Raw genomic sequence first — 27,432 nt, 5'->3', positions numbered from 1 at the left:
TAGATGACAGGGCAACATGAAATGGGAAAATGAAATCATTTTGGAGCCAAATTTTGTGTGTTGCAGACTTGGTAAAACAGCAAACGGCTTTCTCAATTTAAATAATTTGTAACTTTCCAGGAATATTCATGGGTGTTTTAAACAGTATGTCTAACATGGCAGCAGAAAATAATGTTCGTTCTCCTTTAATTCTCCCTTTGATGTTTATGTCAAAATGAAGGAGTTAATTTATCTAAGAATTTCACTGCATGAGTTGGACTGTACAAAACCAATCATGTAGAAATAATAGACTACCATTGGAAGTGCTGTACTATTGCAGTTTTAATAGCTCTTCAGTTCTGCTCAACAATTAGTCCATACATTTTATAGCTGTGTATTTAAGAAATTGGCACATTCAGCAAAATCACAGTAATTGGGAGATGATGCAATGTGGAGAGAAATCAGATTAAGAAAATTAATTGAAAAATAGTGTTTTGTTCAGGTTTGGGTTTGTTTTCTTTTAAAATTTTAAACACTGCAGTAGTAATTACTGGTGGGTGAGACTTCTGCAGAATTTAAATTCCACGTGGCTGGGATTTTGTGAATTTGCTTTTAAATCAAATTGCAAAAGAGGCATAATAGGTCATTAAAATTCTTGCTATAGTTTTCTCTTTCTGAAATAAAGTGAGGGTGTTGAGGGGGATCCAGAGTAGGGCTTTTTGTCTCTATTGACAATAGTGCTGTTTAAGTTCTCATTACCTGTCAGCATCTTTGTAAACCTGATCAAACAGTTCACGGGCAATTAGTTTATCATTTACAAGAATAGCTTGAGAGACCTCAGCAGTCTCTTTTTGCATGTGTTCATAGCCATTGGATGCTGGTATGTTTCTTCCTAGGACCTTGTTTTTATGTGTAAGTCCTGAAAGTGAAGCTAATTTTAATAAAAGAAGTAGTGTGCAATTTTTTGTAGGTTTATCATCAGCAATTTTGACTTCTTTAGTGATTTTTTTTAGTTGATATATTGTCCACCATGGGCCAGATGTGAGTGAAGCAGTAATAGTTTATAGTTCAGCTGATGTTTGGGCCTCAGTATTAGAGGGCCTCAGGTGTATCTTGGTCTTGTAGTGGTCTGGGAGCATTTCCGTGTGCTTCAGGGCTGTTGTGTTGGCCTTAATGGCATAAATTACTCGGGGGTAATGATAGATAACCAATTGACTGGAGTAGGAGAGCAGAACTGCTTCTTGAATTAATAAGGAAGGAATAGAGAGAGGAAATAGAGAGATGCTGCTACTCCTGCCTCTAATGCTAGAGGAAATCATTATGAACCCACTAAGAACTAATATTCTTGGTCAGTCAAATGATGATGGCTTGCTTCAAAAAGGGTGGTACAATTTCATGGAATAACTGCATTACCACTACTATTCTAAATATACTATTCTAAACTATGGGCTTGTAGAGGAGCATGGAAGAGCAGAAAGAATTTTATTAGAGAGGTTTTTCCCTACTTTTATCTTTGTACCTGATTCTGATGCCTGTCCTTTGCATATTCAAGTACTGGACAGGGTTAAGGAAGGGCCCAAAAAGCAGTTCATGGCTCAGAAAACTTGCTTCAAAGTGAAAGACTAGAAAACGTCACTCCAGTTAATGCACAGAGGAGAAGACTAAGAAGGGGGCCCATTCAGTCTGTTTGTACTTCAGTAAGGAGGAGACCTGTGACAGTAGAGGTCTCTAATTTGGCAAACAGACACACTTCAAGACCCCATGCTTCAAAGTGGAAGCAGATAAATTAATGCTGAAACTAAGGTACAATTACATAGCAGGGAGGGGCAATTAACCATGGTAACAATTTAGCTAGGAGTAGCATAGATTCTTTATTACTTGAATCCTTTAAATCAAGACTGCTTTGCAAAAGACAGGACCCTTACTCTAAGAGAGATACTGTCTTCATCCAGTAGGCACTCAGCTGTATAGGCAGTATCTGCAGAAGGTAAACAAGGAGCTCATATCATCCTAATTACTTCTGGCCTTAAAAACTGTAACTTTTTATTTATTAATATTTCAGTTATATTTATTAATCTATTTTTTGTTTATATGAATATATTAATATACTATGTATTATATTAATAATATAATTTATTAATATATGTAATTTATAGCATCAGAGCCAGTAAAGGCTAGACTATGCTGGATCTTATGTCCATTATACAATAAGATAAACCTTCAAAAATTTTTGTTTGCACTCTTAATTAGACAAGGCAGAGCTTTGCATCGGTTCTGTGGACAGGAGAATGAGGAACAGGATTATGGAGGAAATATGGTATATTAGGAGCTAAACATCAGTGTCTCCACTGACCCACGCTGGTGGCTGTTGATAGCCCGTGTTTTCTTTGTTCTCCTTATCTGTCTCCATTCACCATGATCTGTTGCCTGCCTCAGAGCACTGACTGGGCAGTGTGCTTCTTTGCTCTGGTCTCTGGAGTCTGATGAATCCCTGGCCTGTTCTCTCTTCAGGAGATCAGCTCAGAGAGAATTATAGGTCCACTTTAGGCCACTTTTAGTAACTGCTGCCAAGGACTTTCTCCTCAAGTGAAGAATGGAAAATGTAACTCAGTAGCACATCATTTAAATGTGGCAACACATTGCAAGATCTTCTACAGACTTACAGTATCTACTTCATGAGTCTTCTCTGATGGGTTTTTCACAGACATCTCTGGTGACCTCAGCTTTGTAGTAGGTTTAAAAAGATGTTAAAAAGATGTTAGAAATGAAGCAACTGAGTAGTAGAAGGGAATGAATTTATTTGAAATCAGCAGTTTCAGGTCATAGAAAGGGTAAGAGAATATGTGAAAACGCTAATGGTGCTCATCCCACTAACATAAGTGATATTCACAGATGCTACTGCTGATTCACCAGAGAGGTACTGTGGGGTCTTCCAGCTCTGTCATCACCCTCCTGTGTTTCACTCTGGATTTGCAATTGTAGTGGAAGGTGAACTCCCAGTGAAAAACAGCTGTTTGCTCTGGGGTGGCATGTTTACTTTAAGTAGGTGTTGATCCTGCTTTTCATTTCCCTGATTAAATAGGTTCCTTCACCTTCAAGTCTTACAAATCTCAGCTGAACTTTGTTGAGTTGAGCCTGTGTCCCACTATGAACTTTCAAAGAGGTAGAGCACAAGTTTGAACAATGGAAAAGGTTGTTCCCAGGGTCTTGAGCAGCTCTTAGCTCAGAACACCATGTTCAAAATTAGCAGCATAGTTGTCTTCATTCTTTTATAGCATCCTGATTTTGCAATGAACTATAGTCATTGTACTAATTTGCCAAAAAATGCTGGTTCTTCAGGGGGTTTTTGGTGCTGGTTGTTTTGAAGGACGGCCTGTAATTTAGATGAATACATGTACGTTGTAAATGTTTAGTTATGACAGAGATGAGATTTTTATAAAACAACCCCCCTCACTAATAATTACCTAGCTTCAAATCCTTGCAGTTACTTAGTTTAGAAGTTTAAGTCAATTTACGGAAGTCTGTGTTTACTGTCTTTAGAGCTTGATCATGACATTGGAATGTATTTTGGAAAAAAAGACCCTATAAAATGAAATCCACATTTATGGGTAAGAAGCACAGAGCACTTAGGATCAGCAGTAAGACTACAGCATCTCTTTGAAGTCTAGCTAAGAGGAGTACTTCCTGCTGCCATGTTTGGTTTAGAAGGTACTGAATCGATACACTCCCTACGTTTTAACACTGTAACAGCAGCTGAACCCAACCCAATTAATTTCATGAAAATGTGGACTATGATATCCCAATGACAGCAGTCAGAAGATAAAACTAGATCTGAAGCACTTAATTTAAAATGAAACTTTATTAAAAGTCAGGTCTGCTAAGATGCTGCTTTTGTGCTGCGCTGGTTGTGAGTAATCTGAGTGACTCATCTGGCCTCTGACATACTGCAGCCTTCAACATTCCCAGCCACGAGTGTTGCCCTTCATAAAAGAAATATCCTATTTTTGGTATGGCAATGTCCTCAGTTTTAAAGAATTTTCTTCTTTTAAAGTGCTCATACAGTTAATGTCTCATGCATGTATTCAACAATAGTTGCCTAGCAACCATCAGAAATATTCTGGAGAGCAAAGGAAGCCAAGATGAATTAGCAGTAACATCAGCTTTCAGTTCAGGTGAGCTGAAGAAGGCATCAGGGTTGTCCTGACTGGATTTAAGCATGCAGATCCATGAAAATCAGACAGTCCCAAAGCAGCAAATACTAGCTCCAATTGGCATGTCAGTCAAAGGCAGAGATGAGGTGGGTCATGCAGCCAGAAGCAGTTGCAGGAGGCTGAAGATGGACTTTTGCAGTTTCTGAAGCGTAGACCAAAGCAAGGTAATAATGGTTAAATAGATTACAGGAAGTCAACAAACATTTAGTGGCTGAAGAGAGTTTTGCCACCTTGTCTTGCATTCCTGCAGCTAGAGAATGGGTGAGGTTCCTGCTTCCTTTGGTAGGAGCATTTGGCCATGGGTCTAAGCTCCAGGCAAACCCCTTGGCTTGGCTCCACTCCTTCTCTTGCATTGCCCCTGATTCCCACTTCTTGCTGCATTTTAATTCTGGCATAACTTTTACCTCACATGAAGTTGTCTCAATCTACTGAGTCAAGTCCTTCATGCCTTTTTTTAGCACTTGAAGATGCCATTTAAACTAAATGGAAATTTTTTTCCACCGTAACACCCCATAGTCACTTTACGTCTGTTTGGGGCTTGGTCTTTTTTCCCCTTTTTTTCTTTTTTTTTTTTTTTTCATCAGAAAGGTTGAAATTAAATGCTTGGTCTGTGATTGGAAGGATTAGATTTTATTATGGGATGACATACCCTCAGGGCTAATGCTGTCACAGCTGGTGCTAGTGTGGCTATGTCCTGTACCCATCCCTCTCTTTGGATGAGTTTTGGTGCTGTTCCACAGTCTCCCCAGTGGTTGTACCATTGCAGCAGCTCAGGGAACTCAATGCTCGCTATTCAAGCACAAGGCTTTGAGCCCACATTCATTTGGATGCACTGTCTTATCAAAACCATTTGAGATGAGAGTTAATCTGTGTAAGTATTTCCAGTTGTTTTCTTTTCATTAGACATGTTAAAATTAAAAAGCCTGTTAAGTGTTGCTCAGAACATTTTTGACTACCTGCCCGATTTGAAGAAAGTTATGAAATTCTGAAATTTTCCTATTGGATAGCAAAGCCTGATTTATGATCATCACTGCTTCAGAGGTAAAGGTTAGGAACAAGATTAGGATCTCCTTTCCACTCATGTAAATCCACAGGAGTCAATTACTTTGAATTGACAGTGCTGTGATTTAGAATCTGGCATTAAAGCTTTTTGGGGCTTGCTCTTACACCCATCAGCTTCAGTGCCACTTGAGTGCTGAATCTTTGCTTTTGGTATGTGGTGGTATTTGCATGTTGAAGTGCCTCAGGGGCCCCACATAAAACATTGTTTCACTAGCTTTAATGGGATTTTTTTAGATTAGATGTTAAAATGTTGAAGTCAAAATGTGTAGAGTGTGGTCGGGAAGTATCAGGTGCATAATGGTAATCAGAACGTGATTTTTGAGTTGCGATATCTCATGATTTAGCTGAAAAAATCCCTCATGTATCTTGGAGCTATGAGACTTTTACTCTTTGATTATAACAGGCATTTTATTTCTGACCTTGATGGTTGATGAGATATCAAACAAAATATGCCATGGTCCTATAATCTGGTAGTGTTTTCTGGCACTGGTCAGTGACTAAATATAGCCAGTTTAGAACTGCTGTGATAAACCTGGAAATAATGTTGAGCGGAAAATTCTCAGACAATTCCATAGATAAATGTGGAATATGAAATTACTTTTCTGGATCGCATCTTATTTGTAGTATATATGCTTTTGTGTCCTGTGTCTCTCATCCCCAAGTTTTACAACAGCTATCCTACAAAAGTTCTGTGGTACAGCTAAATCTTAACTAAGGCATCACAGTGGTTCATGTTGGTTCATGCTGAAGGAAAAAATAACATGGTTTTTAAACCCCAGCTATTTTATGCATTCCTTTTGGTTCTAAACCATTTTGCTTTGTTTTTACACAAAGAAAGTTTATTTTAAAAACCCCACACATTTCCAAAAACCACTGATTGTCTTCAAGTGAGCATAGGCTGGAAACATGGAGGTTCTTGCATTGTATTATAGGATATAATACAATGCAAGAATGAGTGGTATTCATCTGTTATGCATAATGTGGAGGTGATAGGGGAGAAGAACCTTTTAGAAAGGATTTTTTTGTTTGTTTAGGGTTTTAAAATTATTTGTTTGCATATATTTGTTTCCTTTCTCTTTAATTTGTCTTTTATTTTCTTTCTGGTTGTTGTTGTTTAGTGGGGGTTTTTTGTTTGTTTTAGCTACAGTTTGGGGTTTTTTTTATTTTGAACTTCTACCAGGCTGTTTCATTTCAAGATGGTGTCTTTGCTAGAAACATAATCAAATGTAATGTCTTCCACAACCTCTTCATATGCATGACTGCATAAAGCTTGTATAACAGTTTATTATTATAAAATTAGTATAGCATAGCATAGAGCAAACGGGGCCCCTGGCCAGATGAACTAGGCAATGAATAGTTATATAAGGTTTTGAGGCACATGTGTTAGAACACAAGCGCCCTGTATTTTCTTCTCAATTGTCTGCTGTTTGTTAATGTTTCCCTTTCAATGTGATTGCATCTCAATTTAATAGCACTTGCCATTTCAGGGTTTACTGTGCCAGCGCTTGCACAGTTACATCCCCTCTGTGCTACAAAGCCTGCATGTATATTAAAACTGAACTAGGCATGGTTGGCTAATGGGTACTTTGAGAGATATGCACTTATAGAATTAAGTGATGTATGTAATTGTTAATTTTGTGTTAACAAGTTTGAAAAATGTGTTTCACCAATAATTGTAATGCTCCATTCTGTGCAAAGTGTGACATTTTAATTCTTGTTGAACAGTTTCCTACCTCTGCTCTGTGTTTTCATGGCAGGGTATTATTTTGCAATCAGGATAAAAGCATTATTTATTAAAGTTCTAAAATATTACATTGCTGCAAGTTATAAGCTGCAGATAAATCTTCTCTTTCATAAAAGCATTTCATTGATTTTATTTTTTAATTGGCCTTTGAATTTAAACCTAAGTTCCATGTTATGAATTGCATATGATCCCAGAAGCAGAAAAATGTTTTAGTGGAGACTTGATGCTGTTTTAAAGGCAGCAATGTACCTGTCACAGAACTGTGGGAAAGGCTTGCATTTGGCTTATGCAGCTTTGGGACTGTCAGATCCCAGCCTGCTGCATTTTTTGGCACAGGGAGCCCATTGACTTGGGCTGTGGGAAACCTACATTCAGCACTATCGGTCCTTGTGTCTTTCTTTGCGCCTCCAAAGGAATTTCTGTTAGAGACTTCACTTGGGAGTCAATTAACACCTCCTTCGTGCTGTCAGTGGTGTGTGACAGCCTTTCCATGGTGAGAAGGTGCTCCATAGCATCTGGCTGCAGTAGCCCAGATGTCTCTTGGTTACCCTTTCACCTGCCTTGGGAGTGCTGGATTTAACTGCTTTCTGTATGTAATCCAAACACTCCAGAAGTGCGGATCCCCCTAGTACCTATTGCTTCAGTCCTCCTACTCTTCAGTTCCACACCTTTGCCTCCCTTGTCACATGGTCCCATCCCTATCCCCATCCTGGTCCCTTTTGCCACACCAGGGCTATTTCTCCCGTGGCAGCCCTTAGTGGTTCAATCATATCATTTCACATGTGAGACCAAACCCTGCCTATTATTCCCTTCTGCAGTGAGTAAATTATTTCTTCCAACCCTAGTAGGCCTGACTATGAGACTGCACAAAGCAAGGCTCATGTTTTCCTTCCAGTCAGCAGGCATTTACTTCATTTGGCCCTTCTGTGTCATCTCATCAGTATAGTCTGACCTTGTGCAGACTCACTGGTTGGCAACAGAGAGGAAAGGCAGTTGAGAAGGGGAGACCATCACCATCCTCCACAAAATTCAGGAGTGGCTGTGTCTTGGATTTGACTTCCCAGTAAGGCCAGTTTTTCTTACTTGCCAGTAAGATAAGGAAAGGGCAGAGTGGGATGAGCATAATAGGCTCAAAACACAATAAAAATAGAAAAGGAAACAAACAGTTTGTGCCTAATTTGAAACCAACAAATCTCCATGGTGATTGCAACAAATCTGCTATGTTTGACTGTTTAGTGAAGACAAAAGGTTAGAAATAGGAATTCACCAGCTGTGCTGGACTGTTTGAATGAACATTAGACTAGGAGTGTTAAAACCTTCCCAGTGACTGACTGGCTGTGTGAAGGTGCTAAGGGGAATTCTGGGAATAACCTCATTGAAAACTGGGAGGATGCAAGTGTCTTCCTTCATAAAGCATTTTCAGAAAAATCAGCTTTTACAAATTTCCTGGAATTTTTGCTTTCAGCAGTGCTGTTGTGTGGAAGAGTCGGTAACACTCTTGCTTCAGACAAAAGTAACATGGTAGAAAACCTTCAGAAAGGAGGCAGTAAGCTTGAAACCTTAGATAAATAATAGGACTAATACACTTGCCACAGTGAATAATAGGACTATAACTCCCCCAAACTCTTGTTTAGCATTGTACCAGGGTAAACCTTCGTGTGAAGCAGAAGCCAGAGATAAGATTTTAGTCTTAATTTACAGATATTTGAGGCAGGAAGAAGGGTAGTCCTTATCAAAGAAGAAATTCTGTTCATGGTAGTCTGAAATATTGCTATATGATGAATCAGAAATGTTTTGTTGTTCACATCTTCAGAGTTCAGGACTACTGAGTTTTGGCATGGAGACTGGGCAGATAGCATTTGCAAATCAACATGTCCTTTTGCTGAGGCTATTGGCACAGAAAGCTTCCTATTTGTAGTGGGTGTGTTTGAGTTTCTGGTTTATAAATATGAATTTTTGGGGGGAGAAGATACTTTTGCAGTATTTAGTCATAATGAAAAGATCTTCAGAGATAGCTGATGAAGACATTCAGAGTGTAGTGTTACACTGCATCAAGATTTAGAGTTTCTTGAATAAACATTGACTAATTTGACCTTTGCTTTTCCTCTGTCAGCATTTATCTTTTGGGACAATGAATCTTCTTATTCACCTTAGCTGAAGTCCAAGTTTTACTTAATAGTATACTTGGAAATCCAGAAGATGTGATAATTTGTCTTGGTGCTACTTTCATCTGTTTAAAATTAGATATGTAGGTTTGGTCACCCATGTCACTTTGTCAGATTTCCTAAACAAAGTAGCTTCAGATCTTGGCTGATGGGGAGGCTTCTAGGAAAAACTTAAATCCATCAGAAGGAAGAGTGAGTGAATCTGGGAGTGGAGCAAGCTCTTTATTGAAAATCAGGATGTGGATTCCTGTACAATGTCAGAGGCCTTCCAGATGCTGTCAGAAGGAGGGGACTCACTAGGATTAGTCAACAAAATTCCAGCTGTGTATTTCATGAAGTAAGGAAGTTTTTTTAGCTTTCTGAGGTTACCACAGTCTTCCAGCAGTCTAAGCCAAGAGAGAACAACATCAGGTATTGTGCAGAACTATAGAAAGGTGGTGCCCAAGAGACCAATCTGCAGACAGAGAGGGCAGTCAGCTTGCCAGGAGTCCCACTCTGTCCATGAAAGATGGGTCTGGGGGAGGTGATCCCTGACATGGCCAGATGGTGCTGGGACCATACTACCCTCTTTATTGTTTTAGTGGCAATTTCAGTATTTTGGGGCTCTGGCTTACGTTGAAGCTGAGACATAACCTTCCTCTGAAAAGTGGGAGTGCTAGGGCAGCATTCATGCCTGGAACCACTGGGTCAGGGTATCTGCTCAGGTTCTGCCACCTGCTTGACTGGATGCACAGGGTCACCTCTTCAGAGTCCTGCAGCATCATTGGCTGTTGTTGGAAAAAAACCTCCTCTTACCAATTGGGGCAACGCTTTGGACTAGAAAGTATAATTACTGTGCTTGTGAACTATGCTGTGAAAGTGAGAGCAAGAGATATGGAAAGTGCTGTTCAGGCAGTAGAGAAAGGTGGAGCCCTACAAATAACTGCTTATGCAAACCAAATAATTTGTCTTCTGAAATGTTCATTTTGCCTTTTCCCTGATTATATTTTCTGAATTGCCATATGTACTTCTTGTGATATTTCAATCTTGTCAAATTAAGAAGAGAAGGTCTTATAATTAGGATATATACCAAATTAAATATTTTTTTTATAATTTTTACTGTAATCAGTCAATAATATTACAGGTGGCTTATAAGTTTAAAAAAAATAAAAGTCTAAACTGATTTTGTAACAACCATCAAAGGTATTTGTTTGGGGAGAAGGCATTGAGAAAGAAGAGAATTTTTAAATTACACAATTACAGTTTAAAAACCAGAGCAGGCAACATCATGTGTTTCTGAAAAGCACGCTGTTTAATTTTATAGTAACAGTATTTTAAGAATGCTGACAGTACACAGGAAGGCAGTGAATAATCCTTATTGCAAAACCTTGATGGTTTGCTGTTTCCACAATGTTAAAACTTAGTCAGGCCTGGATTTCACTACAGAAGAACAGGACATTTGGGGCCAGGGGGGAGGGGAAGGCCAGTTGAAGCAGTAGTAATATATCATAGCAGCATTCAAATAAAATAGAGGTTTGGCATCCTTACTTAGAATAGACTGGAAAATGCATTTGTTTTCATGTACCTTTTCTTTTCATGATGTGCCTGACTGACTTGTTTTAATACTGGTGTTATTTACATTTCAGGGATGGGCCTCTATTATGCAGGAAATTGTCCAAACCCTTACAGCTGTATTTTAAATTCAATTTTTTTTTTATTAAGTGATTGTGCAGACCTAATTTAGTAATCTATTATTAAATCTATAGTTTCAGGCTGTATAAAGTCTTTATATAGAATGAAAATGGGCACATATGAAGATCTAGGCTATATATACACCTGGTTCTGTATATTAAATCTTTCACATATGTTGTCCATTTTCAGAAACAAATAAACTGCTGCTTTTGAAAACTCAGTTTCTCTTCCATATTAGGGAATTCTGCAGACACCCTATGTTCCTTAGCTTCAGTATAATGCTAAATCTGTTTGTACATGAGTCTATTTTTAGTTATGAATGAACTTTATGGAGTGCAGCACACAGAGTGATTTCAGAGATTCTCACTCATAAAACCCATGTGTCATGCGCCTCAATTACAGCTGTAAACATCATGCAAGCTCTGAGTTCCCTGCACCCAAGCCCTGAAATTTCCAGGGGGAAAAAGCATCCCCATCCCCCCCCCCACCCTTTTGTGTAAAATATTAGGCAAATAGTAAATCTGCCGGCGTGAAATCAGGTTAAATTGTGTGACCTTGGCTGTGGCAGGCGGGCTGCCTGACGTAGCAGCAGGGGGACACTAGAGGGCAACTGAGAGTTTTCTTTAAACCAGCCGAGCTGGAGTTGGTTTTAATATCAACTGTTTAAACTCAGTGAGGATTTATTTTCCCTGCAGATTTCACATAAGTAACCTTGGAGTTTCCATTGACAGAAAATAATAATCTGACTGAAGTTCTGCGGGGGGAAAATGCAGTGGGAGCGAGTCCGGAGCCTGCTTTTGCCCAAATAAGGCTTTTTTTGCAGACCCCATGGTTAGATAATGATCAACTGACAGTCGGTCATGAGTTAATAATGCTGGATGCTGAAATATGCATACCATGTGGTATACAACAGTTCTGCGGGGAGAGACAAACACAGCTATAATTAGATATCTGAAACACAAGGAAGTGTGTAAATTGTTTAATAGTCTTCCACTTAATTCACTCAGATAATTTCCTAAGAACCAGTATTGACTACAGAAGAATATTGCACAACTGACTGCATATTTAGTTTAAACCCTGCCCTGCTCAGATAAATTTATGGATACAGCTCAGTTTTATTTGGATTTTTCTGAGTGCTAGAGATATGATGGGGCCAAAATGCAGTGATGGGTTCAATTTTGTTTGTGTTGATGTTTGGAATGATTACACTGAGTCCATGGGGTTTGCACTCATTTAAACTGGGCACACAAGCTTACAATCAGGACTTTAAAGCCACCATTTTTGGGGTGTTTGGGACTTACGCAGATTCCCTAGCTGCTCATACAAAAACTGGCAAAATTGCCAGAGTTCCAGTTCCATGTTTTTCTGGTGAAAAATTGTAGATCTCTTCCTTTGTTCAGCAGTGCTGGGCAGCATCCCCTCTGCACCTCAGCAATAGCACCCATGTCAGGTGTATGCAGATCTTCCAGGGTGCCAAGGCCTTACTCCCAAGATGTCTGCAGAAGAATTGTCTCTGAACCCTTTGTTGACTCTATGTGCTGTGGTGGGGGGGCCTGGCAAGCCAAGTGGTGCTAGCAAAGTTACTGATGACACAGAGATGTGAATGGGTGCTGGGCTTATGCTGTGGCTGCTGCTTCTGCCTCTGCCTAATGCCTTGTGGGGGCAGCTGAGTGTAGGCATCAAAGGGGAGAGCTCACCCTGTAGATTCTGCTTGTCACTTTGCTATGTATCTTCACTAATATCTTCATGAAGATTGATTATGCCTAAAAAATTTTGATTACTTTGCAGTGCAATGACCAAGTGTGAAGGAAAAAAAAGGAGAGGAAATTACAATATTCTTCCACCAAAAAAAATAATCTTATATAATCAGTTACAAATCAGAAATGCAAGAGATTATTTAAATAAGATATTTGTCATTTTCACATTATGTACAGCTTGATGATCATTGCTTCCTACCTGGCATTGTCATTCCTGAAAGCAAGGTCTTGGAAACTGTCCATTTTATCCTTCTGGGATGAATTTGTGCCTGTTTATAATCATGCACAGTGTCCATCAGTCAGTCCATCATATCCATCTATCTACGTGAATACAACTGGTTATGTATCTGTTGTATTTCTGAGGTATGTAGGTCATGTCTCCATTGGGTACTGCTGACTCTGCTAGACAGCAATTACACAAGCACTGGCTTTTACTGGGGAGAAAAAGAAACGTTGTTAGCAAAGCTGCCCTAAAATTTGCTTTTTATTTTCTACAGTCCTCTAATGGAAGGTCTTCCTTGAGTGTTCTGATGAATCTGCTCATTTGCTCTCTTTCCTTTCTTTGCTTGCTTTTTTTTTTTTTAACCTAAACTATATTGAGAAGTCAGACCTACACTTCTTGAGCGTTGCTCTGACCCGCCAGCAGAAACTAAAGCCCCTCTACTAGGTGCAGCTTCCCAGGAGGTGACCCTTGGGGATGGAGGACTTTGGGGCTGGAGATTTGACTGCAGATTTCTGAGGGAAAGGGAAGTTTGATGAACCCGTGTCTGATTCTGTGATGCTGCCCAAGCCCAGGGTGTTTCATGATGAGATTGGACAATTTCTTTGTTCAGGGCTTGAATGCTTCTTTCACATTAGTGACAGAGAGAGCCATGCTGGCTTGGATGTGTTCAATGCATAACACAGGCTCAGCCTCAAAAATGTGAATAGCCCAAGTTAGGTCATTAGAGGTCTTCGCATGCTCCAAGTCTTTATGAGTTAGGCATGTACTTCGCTGAATCAAGTCTTCAGCTCTTCGTGTTCCTTGTTCTGCATTGCTCAGTACTTCACTATGTTTGATCCTGTATTCATGCAGTTTTTCACCAGAAGAACCACTGAGTCATCTAATCTGGTATGAACCCCAAGTAGTGGCTCATCAGCCAAAATTGCTGGCAATCTCTTTCATCCAGTTCACCACCTTTTTTCTAAAGGAGAAGGGAAACAGCTGTTTGAGCAAGGACCAGGGCCAGACAGCTGGACGCCTTGTCGTGCAGCCAGCCAGGCTGCTGCAGCCGTCTGCAGCGGCCAGGCTCTCCTGGCAGCAGCATGGGCTCAGCCCTTGCCATGCCTGAGGCGGGACACCCAGCTCCAATCTGATATCTCAACCCTCCAGGCCTTCAAATTCATGTGTTGCTTCCTGCACTGTGCATACTAGCTTGTGTCTGGCTCAGGCTTTTCCCAAAGGCCTTGAGAAAGTTGGTTATATGCATGCCTCCATATTCTGGCACTGGATCAGGTATGGGGACTGCAGTGCCTGGGCATGCCTGGTTAGGTTTCCTCACTCCCAAGTAACAGCTTTTTCTCACCTTTGAAGCACTCCTCTTACCTAATAAAGTGACTTCTCAGTCATTTTTGCTTAAACTCAGCGCAGCTTGAGTTATTCAGACCTCCCTGAAGGCAGATACCCGTTGGCCACAGCATCTTCCTATCAGTATATGTTGAATTTCCATTGGGGAGTGGCCTATGAATAGTCACCCTTGGCTTGGTCAATGTGACCTGTAATCCCTGTTTGCAGGTTTCATGCTGGAGGAGCATCGTGTTTTCCTGGTGTGTTTTCCTTCTGATTATGCATTTGTATGAGTCAGTCTTAGCATTGTGCCAGTCCTGGTATCAGTGTGAATGTAACTGTCTGGGGCTTTATGTTTATTTCACTGATGAAAATTTGTAATCCTTACAAGGTTAGGAGCAACCCCTGTGGCATCCCACCAGAAATCTTTTCATTTGGTAGAAATTTTCCTCTGATGCCTGCATTTAGCCAGTTCTTAATCCATTCAATATACGCTTGAATAAGATTATGTAGTGCTGTTTAATAATCAAAGTATTATCTAATATTAAATCAGCTGTCTTACTGAATGCAGGTAAGTTCCAGTGTGCAGCTAGTTTCACTAACTCAGCTTAGAGTTTCAAAGTGTAAATAAGGTGCTTTGTTTTTCCTTTTCTGTTGTTTTAAGATCTGTAAATCCAAGTCAATTGACTGGCTTTAATTATATTCTTTTGCAAGCATATCATCTGGCTTCTTTGCAAGTATGGAATAAATATTTACCAAACACCTCTGCCTCTCTGAATCATTAGTAATAATCCTGTCATCTGTAGCCAGTAATAGGCCTACACTGCATTTTTTTTGTTGTTATTATTTTAATTCGCTCTAAGGTCTATTTCAATGTCACATATTTGTCAAGAATAGATTTTTCTCTGAAGTCTTCAGGTTCCCTCTTCAGTTTATTGCACTTCATAATTTCCAACACCTGCATAGATTTTGTCCAGAGGGGAAAAAAAAATCACCCACCAAAAACTTTTTTCCATTTTTAAAAACCCACATTAGTCAGCAGGCTATAAAGAAGTCCAGATCAAGGAAAAGTCTTAACATCCAACTGTGCTGAAATGAGGAAAAAGACTCCAAGCTTCATCCTGAACCTTGTCTCCATCTTCTGTGGAAAAAATAAACATACATTTTTTGGCAAAATTGGCCAATCTGATGTTTGCAGTGCCTCTAAATTTTCTGTTAAAAGTAATGCTAGTCTGAACTGTAATTCATGAAAAATACTACAATTTTGCTTTCTTTGGAGATTTAGTCAGGAGGGGGGTCAGAACAACAGTCTGCAGCAAGTCGTGTCTCCACATTAATCCACACAAGGAAGTGTGTGTTTCACTTATTTCCAAATGGAGAATGTTTTCTTTAAAGAGGTAGAAAATTGATTTTCCCCACATGAAGCATGGGATATCTCATGTCCAAAACAAAACTTTCAGAAATGGCTACACAAGTCCACTCTTTCTCCATGTGGGTTAGAAAGCTGCATGATTCCTTAGTGTTTCCTGCTAGGTTTTTCACTGCTGTGCTCTGGAGTTTCCAGGTCAGGCCTGGTATGTTCAGTTATAAAGAAAGGAATAAACAAGTGTTTACCTTTAGAAAAAGTCTAGTAAAAATAATTTTGGTATTCAATTTGTTTTATGTCAGCTTAAGCAAGCATGAGGGGTATGTGTGTGTGTGGGTGTGTGTGAATACATGCAGAGAGGCTGTGTGACTTCCACATCTTGTTGAGAGATTGAGTTGTTGGTAGGTGCTCATCATTGACTTCCATAAGTGTACTTAGGATCTTGTTGAGACTTTCCCCAGACTGAATTGATTTAGTTAGTTTCCTAAACACGGGTCTGGGGGTTTTTTTAGCATAGTCTGATATTTTGCTTTATTTCCCAAGCACTTTAATTTCTAACCTTTCAGTGCAATATTAGGTTACTTACAGCTTGCTTCTCTTCATCACTTCAGTGTGACTGGGCAATAAATACCCCAAGCCCTCATTTCTGGACCCTGCTTCTGGTAGGCAAAAGCTTTTAAATAAACTTTCGGGGTGAAAGGAAAATAAATAAAATGTGGAGGCCCAAAGTCAAAATGCAGAAAAGGGAATGAGGGGAAGGAGATAAAGAGATGGTGGTGATGGGGAAATCACGGAAGCAGCTGGGACTCTGCAAAGTATGCAAGATTAACTAAGTTTTGAACAGTTTTTGAGACCATGCTTAAATACAGCAGTGTGCTTTTCTTAACCTTTAGATATTGCAGAATTCTGGAAGCCCCCTAGAGGGGTAAGTGTTTAAGCCATTAAACTGGTTAACTTCCTATTCATTACATTTTAAAAGATGCAACGTGTAACCATGCTTTTTAGCCAAGAGCTAACTTTTTCCAGGCTGCATTAGGGATATCCTCAGCAACCAGCTATTTGCTACTTGCTAGCAGGCATGGTCAGTTCATGGATTTTATGGAGATCTGGGGCCATTCTTCTCATCTTGATTTTGATGGCCAGGCACCTTCAACTTCTGTTTGGCACCTGAATCATGAATATCTCTGGCTTCTGACACATCTTGCCATTTCCACCTGCCTCAGAGGGGAGATCTCCTAATCTGTTCTGTATGTACCGACGCTTTTGCAGCCTAGGGCCAAGGATTCTGGTATCACAGCTTTTTTGTGTGAAAACCAAAAGACATGTGAAGGACTGGCACAGTGCAGAAGGATTCTGTGAGGGGACACTATGCAAGGTGTCCTTCAGGGAAGACTGACTGTGGATGCATTTGGTAGCTGTGCTGCCACTGCCTCATGTCTCTTCTGAATCCAGCACAGAACATCCCTGTTTATTCACTTCTTGCAGCATCCACTGCTCCTTCTGAAGCCTGGTTTGTTATTACCTCCCTCTAGTACACTCTTAGCTCTACATTTAGAGCTCACCTGACTCTGTGAGCCCACCCTAAATGTAGACCCAGACCTTCTGCTGGCCCTTCTTTGTTGATGGCCATGGAGATTTTTAGCAGTTTAGTTGATGGGGGTTTTTTTAATTGATTTTTTGCATTTGGCAAATATGCTGTTGTTCTTCCTTCATCTTTCCACAGAAACATGGTCACAGAAGACAGCAGGCAGCCAGAAGAATCTGTTTGGCAGTATAAGTTTTAAGTCCATTAGCTGAATACATTGCTCAGCAAAATATGGCAATGGCCTTCTTTTTTCTTTTTTCTTTTTTCTTTTTTTCTTTTTTTCTTTTTTCTTTATTTTTTTCTTTTTTCTCCTTTTTTTTTTGAAGTGTTTCTGAGAAACTGGAATATCAGCAAGCCAGAATCAAAAATCATATCAGGAAATAGTTACACAGGTCAGAGAGGCCTAGAAAGGCAAGAACTTTGATCACAGGCATTACAATTCTTTAGATGTGCTCTAGAGTGAGAAATGTGGAGCAAGCAATTAAAAGATACATGTTTTAGGCGTGAGTACAGTACTTGTTTACTTGCATGGTTTGCTGAGCAGCCAGTAAGGTCCAAGGTTATTTTGGGCTCAACATGAGTAAGTGATCCAGGTATGACAAATGAAGTAATGCATTCCAGGCACATTAAAAACTCTTGGCTACACCACTGATTTTGACAAAGTGCCAACATAGCTTGACCTCAGCTCTGTGAAGGCTACTATTATTTTTTTAACACCCTCCCTACAACAACAAATCTTTTGCATCAGCCAAAATCTGTGAATCTAGAGAACAGTGTTATTGGGAGGGCTGAACTCACTGGACTTCCAGTGATAATCAGACTCATAAAAAAGAGGCAGTTTTACAGTAAGTGACCTGCTAAATTGAGGTACCCCAAAACCACAGCCATTATTTCTCGACTTACGTCCCTAGAAGTGGTCATGTGTACACAGTACATGGCATTATCAGCATGGATGTAGCTCAGGTGAGGCTGACCTGATAACAGGAAGATGGTAAGCCCTGTGATCACTTTCCCATCCTGGACACATAGGAAAAGAAGGTGCCAGGTGGATGTGCTGTCTTGTTGTGGCAGCCTGTTTTTCCATTGTAAGTAGTATTACTGGTCATGGTTGACTTTGGCAGCTCCCACTTTTGGGTACTTCTCTTTTCCCTGCGTAGAACTTGCCTTTTTTGGGGTAAAACCAGAGCTGGCAGTGAGGCTTGGAAATGTTCCTTTTTCTCATGTCCTGCTGAGAAAGCAGTGTCTGTGAAAGTTGAACAACTGAGGGTGGTAATGACTGGAGAACAGTAGCCACAACCTTACAAATTTTCTGAGTAGGTGAGCAGAGTAGCTGCCCTCTCCCTCTCCTTCTAACCTGCCCCAATCACGTACAATATCCTGATGTTTGACTGATGAGAATGCTGGAGGAGAAGATGTAATTTTTGAGCAGTGATGCTGTTTCTTGGCTTTTTGAACAGAAAGAACTTCTAGCTTTTAGGAAGCAGCTAGATATCCTGAGCAGCATTAGCCTTGAGCACCTCTCTTTTCTGGGTGGTTCTCTTGGTGGGTCAGAGCCTACTACTGAGCTTATTGGTGATTCCTGGTCTTTATTTCTCTGCATGGATGCCTTTGAATTGTCCTTGTTTGATTACTGTAGTTCGTAGGCAGCTTTTGCAAGAAGAGTCTTTGGAGACATCCTCTTATTGGGATATTTTTAGACTGCAAAGATTTGCCAGTCTACATCTTCAGATAATCTAGCTCATGTTATGCATGACATAGGCTTTGCATTTAACCTCTCAGGTGTAACAGTTTGGAGGCAAGTTGTAGGACGTTTGGCAGTACAAAGCACAGCCACAATTTGGGGACTCCTCCAGGCTCAAGGAGTGTTTGCTCATACTGTGTGCGTTCTGCTGCTGTGTTTCACCTCTCCATACCTGAAAGGTTTGCTAGGAGGCAGCAGGTAAAAGGAGTGGGAGAACACCACATGTTAGCAAACAGCAGTCACATCGTAAATTACACAGGAAGGAAAGTATTTTTAACTGGTACTGTGTTCTCTCTCATACTCCTGTTACAGGCACTCACACTGAAGAGGTGGCAAATGATGCAAACTTTTTTCTGTATTTATTTTTTACTTCAATTTTCTTTGCTTATGCTCTCACCTTCTAGGAATATGCAGGTTATCAAGTCTTACTGCCACAAGTGCTTTCAGAAATGAATTTGAAAGCCGTGTGCACAAACACATGAACAAAGTGAATAATTTTGGATATTCTTAGGTAGTCATGCTAGAAGTCCGTCTCCACTAGAAAACAGAAAAAAATCCATAGGATACTCACTTAGCTGTCCAGTGCATACTGAACATCCAATGTCATCAGGAAAACTGAATGTGAATAATCCACAAAACATGTAAAATTGCTTTTAAATAATTATATTGAATTACATTACATTGAATACAGTACAATAATTATTGAATTACAAATTAAATAACAAATTCAAGACATTTACAGTGTGCTCATGAACATGTCAAGAAATTAAACAAAAGATTGACAAAATTGAAACATGAATGTGACTTTCTTCAGTCGAATTCTTTCTTTAGTCCTATATATTTCCTCACTCACATGATCAAAACTAATGTCACTGAAATGCAATAATCTTCAAATAATGCATTTATTTATAATGGTTTAAGGAGCAAATATTACTGGCTTTGTTTCAAGTGTGACTGGAACTACATCAAATATTTTCTTTTACAGAGTAGATATTAGATGCCAGGACCTTCTCTTCTGATAATAATTCCTATTGCTGTTTTCTTGTTAATTGTGTGTCAGATCTGGCTTTAGATGATTTAAAATTGTACCATGGGACATATGGAATGGTCCTTGTGTGTGCCGCAGACAGACCTTCCCTACTGCAGCTTCTGAGCCACAGGGAGAATGCAAATACCCCATTTCTTAGTGGGTTTGTGCCAGTTTTGCCATGGAAGGCTCCAATTCAAACAGTGTTTATATGCAAGCTCAATATACCTGGAATTTAGGAGAAAATGCCTTCTTGCTTTTAAAGCTTTTAGCAAAACATTAGCAGTGCTTTATAGTCTGATGCAAAGTACAGTGGCAAAACTCAGGAGAACAAGTGTGTTTGAAAAACACTGAGCCTTGAACTAGTTTCTGTATTTGTTAAAAAGGATGGGGGGGGGGGGGGGAGGGAGGGAGGGAGGGAGGGAGGGAGAAATCGAATGCTGATATACTTGATGGTAGCTCACCCACATGCCTCTTTGGCCATTGGCTGGGCCAGGTCTGGGGATCCTTTCATTCAAAGGTTAATCTTTTAGCATGTGTGCCAGAGTAGTAATTTGAGGGAACACTTCTATTTCCTTCAGTACCTTTTTAAAGAACCTAGCGACTGCTGAGGCAGACCATGGTTAAGGATCTGTCCATCCCATCCAGGTCATGTGCCAACAAATCCCTGTGTGCATCAGGAAGACATGAAAGGTTGAGCTTTATAAATAAGGCAGGGCAGCATGGCCAGAGCTGGCAGTCTGGCAGCCTGCACTAGAGTCCTCGGAGCTCATCCCACACTCCCGCCGAGTCGTGCATCTCTGTTTATATGAGTAATGGTGCAGCTGGGGGAGGGGATTTGTAAGCACGGAGAAAACACTCTTGGTGTTCATTTTGTGTAAGACTGACATCCACACAAGTTGAGACTCCCAGCGACGTAGTTTGCAGTCACATGCTGTAGCATTCATGAGTACAGATATAAATCAGGCAGATGTTTGTCGACTGGAATGGGTAATAATTTCTTTCTCTCTTTGTTTGATTTTGCATGTTAGCCTCAAATGACAATTTCAGAATTGCTTTCTGCAGTACTTTTCAGTAAGCAGAATGTGCTTCACTGGAGATAGATGGAGATATTTCTGTAGGGAGATAGATGTATTTTTAGATAGACACAAATATGGACTTACTCCCATATGCACATGCATATATATATATACACATACAGATTTTTTTTCTTTTTTTTTACCTTACACCAGTATTGGGGGAAGAAAAAGGATCTGACTTTTTATTTTAAACCCAAAGCTTTTCTTTTTCTCTGAGCAGACCAAATATGACAGTGTTACTCAAACTATAAAATCAAATTAGCACCATTTATTGTGTTAGCAAGCTAATTAAAATGTAAAATGTCCTGAAACCACTGGTTTACTGTGTGATAAATGTAAGATTAGAAACAATTAGAAGACTCTCAAGAGGTTTGTGATGTTTAGGTTTCTGACATTGTTCTAATAATCCCTTTAAGTAATGAAAACAATGGTTACCTAAAAATGGAAGGTTTAAGGGAAATTATCTTATTCAGTACAGTCATTAGTTAATGATTGTTTATCATTTTAAATGTTGCCATGGTAGTCAGAGGCTGACTTTTTAAATCTGAAAGCAGAGGGCACATGTAATAATGAGCAAGCATCTGCTTCATCTATTATTTCTATATATGATAATAATTTATGTTGTAATAGCACTGTTGAAAGATGAGCGTGGTATTTTCTATGATGATCCATATCCCATCCCTCATGTGGCTCAGCACAGTTGGGATTTAGTCACTGTGTTATTTCAGAGCTGTTTTATCTTAAGAATTGGACAAAACTGAAAGTGAGTCACATTAATTTGTATGTGTGATATGTAACCCTTATGAAAGAATCAATCACTTATTTCAGTACTTGTCAACTTCCAGAACTATTTGTTAGGGGGTTTTTTCGATCCATTTCAGGACTCAGGGTAATTTTTTATTTTTTTCTTAAACTTTTTTAGAAAAAACTTTGACAAGAATGACAAGATATATAAACATTTCTTGGAACTGTGAGGAATTTCAGTATTTCAGAGCATTTCAAATGCCAGATGTCTCCCAAAGTTGAAAATAGCAGTTAGTACGCTGGCTTGAAGATTAGAAATAAAGACAGCAGGGTGATTAATGCAAAGTTGCCTATTAATATGGAATTTTGTTCTTTTTTGTACCAGGGAGAAATATTTGTGTTTTCTCTCCAAGTCCTTGGGAGACCAGTGTTTGACTTCATATTAGTTGGTTATGTGAAAGTAGAATAGATTAGCCCTGAGGGATATTCTATAGAAATGTATAGTGTGTCAAGATGTAACCCATAGAGGACAGGAAGCTTATAATAAGCATTTGCTGTAGACAGATGTATACATTTCTGTGACTGACTGTAGTGGAATTATTTATTATGCTTTTGGCTGTTACGAATCCAGTATAAGACAATGTACTCAAAGTATTCTCCATTAATTTTCAGCACCAAATCTTAAAGGCAGACCACGCAAAAAGAAGCCGTGCCCACAGAGAAGAGATTCATTAAATGGCATTAAGGATTCCAACAATAATTCTGAAAGCAAAGCTGTTGCCAAGGTAAATTACTTAATAATACTCTTTTCAGCACTCTTCTTTTTTAGGTACAACCCTGCCTTTGTTTCCTAGCATGCAGTTTCACATTTAGAGTGTAATTTATTTTCTTGGGGAGATAAACGTAATTTTTTTCAACAGTTTTATTTTTTCACTTTCAATTATGCCTGTTTTCAAAGTTACTAGCAATTATAATCACCTAACAACCTAACGCTATCAGCTTGTTGGTAACTGGTAGTGCTTAAGCTTTCTTGGCATCTAGTGTTAGTTTTCACATTCTGTGACACACAAACATAGTCTGTGACAGTATCTTTGAATTAAAAATAAACCTGGGAGCAGCTCACCCTGTTACAATGTACCTCTAAATATAAGTTTGAAGACAGACTATGAAACAAGAGCTGCCTCAGTAATGGTTTCTAAGAAGCAAACACCAACGACATTATCCTAATGTTAAGATGTCGTAATTTTTAAATTGGAAAAATAAATAAATAAAGACAGAAACTCAGAATGAAAGCTTAAAAAAAAAAATCTGGGCTGTTTCTTTAATACTTACTGCTGAGCTGCATGTTCTACAGTTTGCTAAATAGTGCATGCTTTTACACAATCTTCTGTATGTGCTGCAGTGCTTAGCCCATAATGCAAGTAAAAATTTGATTAGTGTTTATAGATTTAATCTTTAAAGTATTTATGGGTTTGTATCTTTTCCTTAGAATATTTTAAAACTGAGTTTCTGTAATGTAAATTGCATCTTATTTTCTATGTTGTCTGAGTGGTTTTAGACAGGAATTTGGTTTTCTCTTAAAAAAAAAGAGCATCACAAATGGCTCCTTTCAAGATGATTTAATTAGAAACTCTAAGACGGAAAGATGGAAAATTACTTAGAGTAATAGTTTATTTTTATCTGAGACAGAACTTGGTTGCTGATATTTTTAAACTAAACAGCTAAAGAGATTTGCATATACTGAATTTTTACACTAACTCCTCCCAAATCTATTGTTTCAGTAAATTAGATGGACACTTCCATTGTTGTAACCATCTCTTTAGGAAATACTGTGAATCTATAGATCCATTTGCATTGGTATTGTTGTACACAGTGAATGTCCTGGGAGATTAGGAGGTTAAAGAGGTCAAGTGTTGTACTCTCAGTTTCTCATGGAATGGCAAATTAAATTCCACCTCCTCCTCCTCCCTAGAAATTCAGTTAAAATTGTGCCTTCTGTTGATGACGATAAAAGAGGCTGAAGTTCATGATGAAACTCTACTCTTAAGTCCTTGTTTCTCTTCTTTTTATGCCCTATTGTGCTCAGTTGGAGTCTGTACTATCATATTAGATAGGCATGGTAAGAGGTGATTGAGCCTGGTGTGTTGAGTTGCAGGGTCCTGCAAGATACTATAGAGTTTGCCTGAATGTTTTCTCTGTGAAAGAATGTGCAAAATCATTGTGTGAAAATGTCTCAATTTGCCTCAATTCGCCCTTTCCCCAAGCCATTTTTCGTGTCAAAATATTGCCAGTGCACTGAGATGTGGACCATATTGTTAAAGCACCCCAGACTGTACCACAAGTAGTTCTGCTGCTTTAGCACCTGATATATAGGTATTAGTTAATTCAAAACAATAGTAACACTTCATACCAAATTATTTATCCTCTCTGTTTATATTTGGATTCACACTACTAGTCAGATGGGAGGATATTTCAGATAAGAATTCCACCTATTTATCTAGTCATACTGTGCTCATCATTGTGCAGATATTAATAGCATTAATTATCTTGGCCAGCTTAATTTCATTATAAATAATAGACATGCTCATGATATAATGTCCTTGCATGTAGTCACACTGATTTCACTGTGGCTGTTCACATCAATCTATGTCTCAGTGCTGTGGATACACTTCCGTGAGAGGAGGACAGTGCATCAAGCCCTCTATAGCAGATGTACTGCACTTTGTACAGACCTTGCCTGTGTGTTAATGGGGAGGGAGGAGAAGGGTATTTGGGGAAGGGGAGAAATAGAGATCCATCTACCGTCTTCTCATTGCTGGGAACTGTTCGGATCTGGTTATCTGAAGTTCCATGTTGGAGTTCACCATTGGCTATTCTCTTGAGTGCTCCATGTCCAGCTGATGCTGACAGCGAGTCCATGGAGAGGAGGATTGAACACTGCTTGTGTAAACAGGATGAATCCACTTATGTCAGATGCTGAAGCGTTTAGCATTCCCCCTGCCCATATTCTTGTCCCCGACAGAATCTCTTCTGACCAGAAATTGTGCTGTTTGCATTCTCAAATCATGACACTCAGTGTCTGGCAGCAGCCTCATTTCTCAGTGGTGGGGTGATGACTCTGATGGAGTTGCAGTAGGTGTATAGTTTGAGTTGGGAAACACCAAGAGGGTCATTCCAAAGCTCTGTTTTTGAGCTTGTGGAGACCAATGCAAGCTGCATAGTTGTCAGATTTGCTCAATTTTGTGTTCTCAGCTGCCTATGACTAGAAAGCTCAGTTCTTAAAACCTATTTCCCATCAGGCATGTTTGTTCTTGAGCTATCAGCAGATCGTTTTGAGGGTTTCACACTTACCTGACAAGGAAAAGTGTCTGGTTGAGTAGGAACAGCTCTGGGTCAATTCCAGTATAGGTAGCTTGTTAAAAATAGAGTGATAGTATCACAGACAATGTGGTGGACCTGCAGGTGCTGCCAGGAAAAATGGGTCTTTTGTCTGCCACTTGTTGCTTTCGCTGCCTTGATCTCTTTGGTAGTCACTGCATCAATTTTAGTGCCTCCTGGGGAAGATCCCAGGGGAGTTCCCTCCACGGCTGGAAAGGGAATACAAGGCCATCTACTCCAGCAGGATCAGCTCTCCTGGATATATCAAGCTCTTCTCTCAAAACACTCCTAGGACTGTGGAGGCTTTCATACTTGATGCATCATCAGTGCTGGACAGGCTTTTGGGACTTACAGGCTCCGGCAGGTGACCCTCATTGTACCTGCTTCACCTTCCCAGAGAGTGATTCCAATTCAAAGTGTGTTCTAATGCTTTTTAAAACTGTCTGATCTGACCATTTTGAGGAACTGAAACGATTAACTTGTTAAATACAGGAATTGTACCCAAATGAATCTATTGAGACACCGCCAGCTATTCACCAGTCTTCACAGAAGTAATCGTGAATGCCATTTATTTCTATTATTAACACACCTTTTATAGGGTTCTACAGGGTTGCGGGCAGAGCAAGCTACTATTGGCTAACACACACAAGTTTACATTCTTATCCTTGTACACAGGAATATTGTTTTACTTTCTGCAGGCAAGTTTCAAGGATTTTAGCCCTTAATATTACAACTTAACCCAGAGGCTGGTTTGTGCATACAGGCCTTTACTAATATATAAAATACAGCAACAATTCCCCCTTTCTCTTTTTGCACAAACCAGGCTTTGGATAAGATAACACACAAGTTAGACTGTCATCTCAATTAACATTATAAGTAAAGTCCGTCCCCTTCTAGCACAAGAGACCTCAACCATCCNAGGCTGGTTTGTGCATACAGGCCTTTACTAATATATAAAATATAGCAACAATTCCCCCTTTCTCTTTTTGCACAAACCAGGCTTTGGATAAGATAACACACAAGTTAGGCTGTCATCTCAATTAACATTATAAGTAAAGTCCGTCCCCCTTCTAGCACAAGAGACCTCAACCATCCAGTGATGCCCCAGCTGGAGAACTAACTTCCAGTGGGGTCACTATCTTCTTTCAGGGCATGTAACCCATCCTGTAGCTGTTGTAGTTGCTTATGGATAGAAGTTGAATGATAAGCAAGATTCAAGCAGCACATGCCTTCAAACTCCTCACAACCATGTCCTTGTGCTGAGAGCAAAAAGTCAGTTGCAGCTCAATTTTGTAATACTGCATGACATACACTACTCATATCGGCTGAAAGCTCACTTAACATTTTGGATGTTAAGTGCAATCCTTCCTTAGTCTAGCAAGCGAGCCTTTTTAGAGTTGTTAGGCCTTAATTCATTCAGGCTTCGCTTTGACTGTTTGATGTTCTTCATTTTGTTAGCTACATTCAGCAATTGATGTAAGCTTGGGTGGAACAAAGTTAGTTTCTCAAGATAACAGGGTCCTCTGTGGATTAGCAGGAATCTAATTCCATGCTCTATCTCCACAGATTAGGAATATGGAACTAGGTAATCGCTTTGGCAATTGTCTTGTGAGATTGCACCGTGAATAAAGGCTTTACTTTCAATGGCAGTAGCGAGGTCAGCTATAGAGCTGTGCTACATTACTTTGTTAGAATGACTTTTTGTTGGGGGTTTAAACATCATCCATCCACCTGAGGTATTGGTGGAACTTAACAAGTCTAATTCTTCTGAGGGTTGTAACATTGACAACTTTGGTAATTTTTGCTTGCCAACAGGCTTCAAGATGTCTTAATGTGAAGCCAACAGTGCGACTGCACTCTTGGAACATTGCCAATCAATTCAATCAAGTCTCATTAATAATTAAACCTTTAAATGCTGGAGGATCCCATTCAGGGACTCCTATGAGACAGGTGCGAAAGGTTCTCCAGGTGTGGCTAGGCTCAGACACATTGACCTTTGGCCAGTTCAGTGTGCCAGAGTGACCCATATGTTCTGTTGCTTTTGGATGTTAGTTAGCAGACAGTTGGTCATGACTATAAACATCACAATTACCATAAGCAGTTTGTTCCATGTAAATGACATCATATTTGCAAACTCACAGCTAAAACTTCAATCGTTAAATGAACTTTCAAAGATGCTTACACTAGCTCTTGAAGGGGGAATACTTATATTTTATACTAACATAACAATTACTACACAGGCTAAACTCTTCATCTTAAACTATTATCTAACTACTTTTAACACACGTGCTCTGGTATATATGTAGTCTAAGCGTGAAAGCAATTTGCTGAAAGGGTAAACACACAACTACAATTTGCTTTATATACAGTTAGATGG

The 27,432-nt window shown here is 39.5% G+C and overlaps 1 protein-coding gene across 5 annotated transcripts in view; it reads left to right on the top strand.

Moving 5' to 3' along the window:
* Positions 1 to 27,432, top strand: part of ARID5B (AT-rich interaction domain 5B) — a 123,164-nt gene that overhangs the window by 56,749 nt on the left and 38,983 nt on the right. For 4 of the 5 annotated variants that reach the window (XM_015632504.2, XM_033515554.1, XM_033515553.1 and 1 more), the window contains one exon: positions 22,350 to 22,462. In XM_015632504.2, the coding sequence (XP_015487990.1) occupies positions 22,350 to 22,462 (113 nt within the window). Of the gene's footprint in view, positions 1 to 20,693; positions 20,845 to 22,349; positions 22,463 to 27,432 lie in introns of those variants that run through there. The other variant, XM_015632509.3, reaches the window with a different exon arrangement.

This window comes from Parus major, chromosome 6 (genome assembly GCF_001522545.3).
Source record: "Parus major isolate Abel chromosome 6, Parus_major1.1, whole genome shotgun sequence".
NCBI classification, from domain to species: Eukaryota; Metazoa; Chordata; class Aves; order Passeriformes; family Paridae; genus Parus; species Parus major.
Note: the sequence above shows the minus strand (reverse complement) of the source record. Positions and strands in the feature narration are given on the sequence as shown.